This window comes from Phaethon lepturus, unplaced genomic scaffold, assembly GCF_000687285.1.
Source record: "Phaethon lepturus isolate BGI_N335 unplaced genomic scaffold, ASM68728v1 scaffold46880, whole genome shotgun sequence".
In the NCBI taxonomy this organism is placed as follows: Eukaryota; Metazoa; Chordata; class Aves; order Phaethontiformes; family Phaethontidae; genus Phaethon; species Phaethon lepturus.
The window spans coordinates 28,443-35,421 of record NW_010515005.1 but is presented as its reverse complement, the minus strand read 5'-3'; the positions used below and the strand labels follow the sequence as shown (position 1 = coordinate 35,421).

Genomic DNA, 6,979 nt, shown 5'->3' with positions numbered 1-6,979 from the left:
CCCACTATGTCATTGATGAAGATATTAAAGGCTACTGGTCCCAGTATGAACCCCAGGGACACCACCTGTCACCGATCTCCACCTGGACATTGAGCTGTTGACCACTACCTTCTGGGTGCAACCATCCAACCAATTCCTCATCCACCCATCAAATCCATACCTCTCCAATTTAGAGAGAAGGATGTTGTGGGGGATCGTGTCAAAGGCCTTACAGAATTCCAGATAGACGACATCAGTAGCTCTTCCCTTGTCCAGTGATGCGGTCACACCATCACAGAAGGCCATCACAAATATATTTTTCTTTAAATAACCTGAGTACATCAATTTGAGGAAACAGTGGTTCAAAATGCTGGCAGCAGCCTTGACCTTCAACAGTTAAAAGCAAGTGCCCTCTGGGTTAGCCAGCAATCATTGGAGAGCTGCACTTTTCAGAACATCTGCCAAGCAAGTGGGTAGAGCACCAGCCTGAGATCTCACTCCTCCTCCACCGCATGGAGGTGTCAAATTTGGATACAATCGTTTGCAGCGTATCTCTCATACTCACACATCAATAAGGTCAGGTTTCAATACAGATGGTACTGCAGTTTCGATGTTGTACAGTTTAATCTGGGATCCATACAGCGTTACTTTTACCAACCTGGAAGTGAATATACATATGGTAACGTAAAGGGACTGTGAGATGGATATACACATGCACAAATCCGCTCAAACATCTTATCTGAACGCAGCTCTTTGCAAGTCTGTGCCAATATTTAGCTGATACGTAGACAAGATTTAGACCATTTAGCTGAAAATAATTTAGAGCCTATTTCACCGTTTGTGGTAAGATGGAACAAGTATGATATTCCTGCATGGAAATGAAAAAAACCCCCAAAACCCATAACCAAGGCAGCTGTGTTAAGCCCTGAAATTCTGTACTTTGCAACCATGTGCTAATTAAGTTTCTTGGAAGAGAAGAATCAAATTACATCTGCCTTTTGTTTTTCACAGGTCTTTTCATTTAAGAAAAGAGATTTTGGCAATTTAGCCTTCAGACACACAACTCTGAAGTAATCAAACTACATCTCATTTCATTCCATCACAAAGGCAGATGCTGGAAAACAAGTACCTCAGTTTTTTCAAGTGACTGATTTAATACTTCCTATCAGTTATGTCTTCGGTTAAGGACTTAGAAAGCCATCTGGGAAACTTAGCACTGATTAATGTAAGGCTTAAGGTACTGCCCATTGAGTTCTTCGTATCTCAATTTAAACATAACAAGGGGAGGCAGAAGGAAACCCTGGTTTTCACACTCACTGCAGCGGTGACAATTGTTCCTTGTCCTGGTGAAGGGACAGCAAATTCCCCCTCCCAAACCTACCTCTCCACCACTGTAAGAGCATCATTGAACCTGGCAGCAAACACATCCCCAGTGAAGTATTCTGCTAAACGACCAACAGCCTGCAGCAAGGAGCTCAGGTCCCTCAAGGAGCAGTGCAAACGGCGGCAATCATTCTCTGCAGTGATGTTCAGCCTGTGACCTGAAATGATGTTATGGTTCATTAGCAATGAAGTCAAAAGACCGAAGTGTAAATAATCACTTGTGCTAATAGCCACTAAGAGCCTAGCAGTCTGAAAAGTCATGCTTTAAAAACTTTGTGCAAGAAAAAACACATAACCTTGTGACTAGTAAATACAGCTCTTCGGGATGGGAAACCTAATTACAAAGCTACAGGAAATGCAAAGTTTATTCTAATTACATTACAAACATTCTTCTTAAATTAGCTCGGCAGTGGGTCACAGTTCAAATCGGAGCACTGCCCAAGTGACTGAAATACTCAAGCTGAGTAAGACAAGTTCAACTGTCCCGACTGCCACACTTCAAATTCCTCTTTAAAGGCTGAGACAGATGTTACCAACTATTTCAGCCTTTTATACCTTTATTTTCTTCTATTTGGTATTAATGCCTACATAAACCGGAGCCTTTCTGGTTATCTGTTGGCATCAAAAGCAAGCCCAGCTCTGCGGAGGAGGTCATCACCCGGACTCCCTCTGCTGGCTACAGTGCAATCAGTGTTCCAGCAGCGGAAGCGTATTTGGAACAAGAGTGTATTTGCTTCTGCTGGGAAGTGTAGTTATTTACCTTCACATTTCTCAGATACAAGAAAACACACCGATAACTGGATTCGCCAGTCTTAATACCTATGCAATCATCCTACCGCTCAGTTGTGTATTTCTGGTCTCCAAACATTCCAGCCCTTTTACTAAAAAAAGCGAATGTGTTTGTTCTGCAACACCATGTTTCAAAGAAAGTCTGTTTTTCTTTCCACTGCCTGTATTTAATCTCAGATTAAGTTTGCAGCAACAAGCTTGCCATTTTGTACCGTCGGCACCAAAGTACTACCACCCAGTTCTGAAACCCCAGCTGCTTCTGGGGATCCATCAGCTTCTACTTCTGATCCACCAGCTAAACAGCCAGCCCACAAGACAGCTTCTAATACAGATTGTTGCTACAGCATTGGAAAAACCACACATTGCTTATCTGAGGTCTGAAGTGATCCTAAAATTGGAAGTACTTTTTCCCCCAAACTGTCTATACAACAATTGCCATTCTGCCACGTATAGTAGTACTGAAGATGTAACAGATTCCTTTAGTGGTCATACCAGAAAACTTAAATATAACCTTAGGTACAATCTTCCCTCATACATATCTCACTACTACTACTTTTCTTTTTTCTCAGGAAGAAGCAAGAAAGCTACACTCATGCTTTTTATTCAGTTGAGACTTCAGATTCACTGGTATCTTTGTGAACTATTTTATACATGAGGGTTCCTGAAACGCCAACTAGGTAAGTCTTCAGAAACTTCTACTACATCCTAAATAGTTCATCTTCTCATTGGCTCACAATGGTTTTAATTCAAGCCTAAACAAAAATGCTCCTGTGGTGGACAGCTTCACACCAGATTTGAGCCCAAAGCAAAACAGAAGTGCAACCTTTCTTGAAATAAGTTTTAGCGGGAGGAAAAAAGTAACCATTATCCCTCCATGTTACTGTAGTATTTGATGCTGCATCCTGTTCCTCATATATATGGTATCTCAATTTCAAGTACTAGAACAGGGGAGGAAACATACCAATAAAAAGTCACATTATTAGATTTTTGTCTGCTATTGGAGTTTAGCTACTGAGCCATTAGACACCACACGTGTTCAGAACCTCAATGGAATATGGAAGAAGCAACACCAAAGCAGTTCTAGAGTGTTTTTGCAATCAGCTACTCGAAGAGGGAGGACCGCAGTACTGGACGGTGGTTATTACCTGTCCCTGAAGTGACCACAAACTGCTGGAGTCCCAGGTACACTTCCAAGTTATCCTGCAGAACTGGAAACTAGAAGAGACAAGAAGCGAGCATGATTTTGGGGCTTGGCAGACGGTTAACACCCAACTACTAATTACTTGGTTAGAGCACAGTCTTCCTATTTCTCCCTAGTGTCTTCAAAAAGAGATCTGGAGAAAAGGCAAGTTGCTAGGTTCTGGGCTGATCCTGCACACCACAGCTTCTCATGGCTCGATAATCGTCATGAAAACAAAGATCACCGCCCTGAAGGCACTTCTCTGTGGTAGCTCTCCTTTTCCCACAAATACCAGCAATCCGCCTAAAGAGATAGTGGTCTGACAAGCACAAGTGATGGCACAGCGTGCCACCAGTATGAATATGCAGCTGGATGCATAACTCAGACTGAACAGAGCTCAGGCAGAGCCTGGAGCACTGGAAGCCTTTGCTGCATCCACCTTGCCCGAAAGTACCAGCTTCTCGAAGTGCAGCCATCAAAATATTATTCAACCAAAGAAGAGGAGTTCTGAGCAACAAGTCACACTACCATGGGGGACTGTGTTATAAACTGAGACCAGAAAGCCTCCTGAGCAGTGTTCGGCCAGCCAAGGTACTTCAGGGGTATCTATTAGGGGGTTATTTATGCCTGAATGCATTTGTATACATATAGGACAAAGTTGCACACTGACCTTTTCCTTGTAGATACTCCACTTGAAATAATATTTTTCCAACCCTTTCAGTCTGGTATAGGTCTACTTCATTTCTACTGGCAAAGTCACCACACTGGAAGTAGCTGGTTTTATCAAAGTTCACTTGTCCACCGGCACGGGGAACTGCAGCCTTCCATTTTCCAGCACGGGACAGAGTAACAGCAGCTGCTGTACGTTGTTTTCATTTGCTACTGGTAGACTAGCCGCCGCATTCAACAGCGCCGCAGACTGCGGCGAAAAGCACGCAAAACCGCTTGAGCACCTCCCAGGTTATCAGGTGTACAAAAATGAGCTAACACAGGGCTCAAGGAAAGCGCTCGCTATCAAGTTGCTAACAGGCTGTGCCTAATTAGCAGTTGAGCACCTTTGTATAACTGCAGCAGGAGCACTATTTAAAAAAACCAGAGAGTCTTGCTCATGTTACTGTGTTACTTTAAGGAAGCCACATGCTCTTCACCGTATGACCCATATGCTCACCGAAAGAGCCGCTCCATTTTTTGGCGTCTTGCTGACTCAGGCCATACCACTACACTGCAGAGGAACTTCTACTTCTGTATGAAGATTATTTTGTTCGCTACTTCAGAGTTTCTAGTAATAAGCTTCTAGTGCTTAGCTCAGCTAGAATGTTTCTTACATAAAAATATCAATTAAAAAAAAAGCAGTTCAGGTCAGGCATCTTCTGCCTCTGCAGCAGCTCAATTTTCTCTGCTGCTTGGGAATACGGCTCAGAGGTCTAGGTATGCAGTATCTCCAGCAGAATTAATAGACTTGCTTTCAGGCCCCACGGCTATATCTGCCTTTCTTCTCACTTTGAGAAAAGGCACCAACTACTCTGAATTTTGGGCTCCACTGGCTTACAGCCTCAAGATCTCCTCCTCAGAAACCAATATAGTGCTACAAACCCAGGCAATTTTTATACCACAGATTCTAGCAACAGCAGCGGCGCTAGCTGGAGAGAAGCACTTATCTGTGTTTATCAGATATAATTCCCAATTGTCTGAGGCACTCTTTTCAGCATCTGCATCTAGGCTTTCATGTAAACAAAGATTTCATTCTCCTTAGAACCCTAATGACACTCTCATCTGTGAAATTCGCAGCACTGCCTCCTAACAGAAAGGACAAGATAAACAGCAGTGAAGGACTGCTGCCAAATATTTACACTTTGAAAGATGGGAATTTCTAAAGAGGTTAGTGTCCAGCAAGTAGGACTCAGATCCTCACTGAAGTACCCTCTTTAAAACACACCAAGAAATCTGACAAAGCCAAAAAGTCCAAGCCTTCTCCTTCAATTTCTGGTCTCCTCCTTGCCAAGCTTTTGCATCCAAACCCAAACCTCCTTACTTTTTTGGCACTGTGGCCACTATCAAACAGCTCGCAACAAACTCCAGCAGTTGGTGCTCATTTCACCTTATACTTCTGGTCTGGATAATTACTTACTAGTGTGGAGAAGGCATGAGTTGGCAAGAGCTCCATGACTTTTGCAACCACTTCCAAGCTCTGGCGCAAGTACCGTTGCCACTCAGTCTGCTGCTACAGGAAGAAACGCCACAGTAAGCACAGCACTTCCAGAGGGAAACAGAGAGCTTTTTGTAGACTAGGTCTTAATTGATGCTTGGGACTAGCTAGCTCCTTTCCAGAGCTTGGCTTTTGCAGACACCCAGATACCGAAGAGATACAGCTTTTACGATTCTCATTTGCTGCTAGCCATCTGATGGAGACTAATTTTGCCAACCCACGCTTTGAGCGTGCGTGCATGTGTTTCCCTGGAGTGGTAAGGCACAAGCATTCACTCCTAAAGCACACTTAGTGCTCAGATGGCAAGGATCCCTTATGCAGAACAACCTGCCCTTCCAGTGCTCTGGCCTCATCCATTTTGGCCACCTGCTCCACTTTTACACTTACCAGGACTGAGGTGATGTTTACCAATACTGACTTAGGAGAAGTAAGCTTAGACGAAAGCAACAACAATATATACAGCTTAAAGCTTCTGTCTCAGAGATATTTCAGCATTTAAATTCCAAAGCAACCAGACATGGATACCTAATGCCTGTGATAATCACAACATAAGTATCTGTATTTTTTCCTCCATAAGAACCAAGCTAAAAACAACGGTCATATCTTTTCAGTGTGACTTTAGGCACATTTCTATCAAAAGTATTTCATGCTGCTTTAAACCTCAAACCCCACACAGAATGGGGTGAAGCAGCAGCTGTCTAGCTTGTACTCTGAAGTACAAGCTCTGGGAAAGACATTCCAGGTGTTACCAGTGCAAGAGAATATCTGGACCTGCAGTTGTCCTTGTTCAACTCTGCTCCTTACATCATCATCCAGTGTCTCGTCATCCAGCTCCTCCAGCTGTGCCTGGTTATACCTGAACTGGATTCGATTCAACACCTCTGTCAGCAACAGAACCAAGGCATCTTCGTACCTATGACCATGGAGAAGACAGAGCAAGGGTTTGATAAAACAGTCCTGCGGAGATTACTGTGCCCACAGCCCTTCCAGCGAAGGAAATAAGTAAAAGAGATGACAGCTTCAAGTGGGCCACTGCAAAGAGCCCACAGCACAGCTTTACGGGTTTGTTGAGGAAACACCAAACAGATCCTGGGATTAAGAGTATCACGTTGTTTCAGGCCACAAGTTACCGGCAAGGAAAGAGCTTTGGTAATAACTGATGTCCCTCTACCCCTGGAAAGGGAGAACTCTTAACAATAGAAACAGCCCAAGAGTTCAAAACAGGAAAGGTAGGAGTGGCTTGCCAGGAGTAATAGCAGATGTACATGAACAGGAGGTATTGAAAGCCTCTTGCTGCTTAAGCTGCTCCTCAGCAGCCTGTCTGGTGCTCTGCTTTTTGGGTAGATGAGGAATAGATGAAACAGGGCAGAGCTATTGCTGCCTACCTCAAAAGGAAGCCTCCCCTGCGGTTATTTGTTCTGCTATCTTCTTTCCCTACACTA

At 43.7% G+C, this 6,979-nt stretch overlaps 1 protein-coding gene across 1 annotated transcript in view; it reads right to left on the bottom strand.

Moving 5' to 3' along the window:
* Positions 1–540: 540 nt before the first annotated feature.
* Positions 541–6,979, bottom strand: part of LOC104626706 (exportin-6) — a 26,222-nt gene continuing 19,783 nt past the window's right edge. The window contains exons 9-13 of the mRNA XM_010294701.1: positions 6,342–6,450; positions 5,460–5,552; positions 3,297–3,366; positions 1,361–1,520; positions 541–637 (exon numbers count right to left, since the gene is read on the bottom strand). Coding sequence (XP_010293003.1) covers positions 541–637; positions 1,361–1,520; positions 3,297–3,366; positions 5,460–5,552; positions 6,342–6,450 — 529 coding nt within the window. The remainder of the gene's footprint in view (positions 638–1,360; positions 1,521–3,296; positions 3,367–5,459; positions 5,553–6,341; positions 6,451–6,979) is intronic.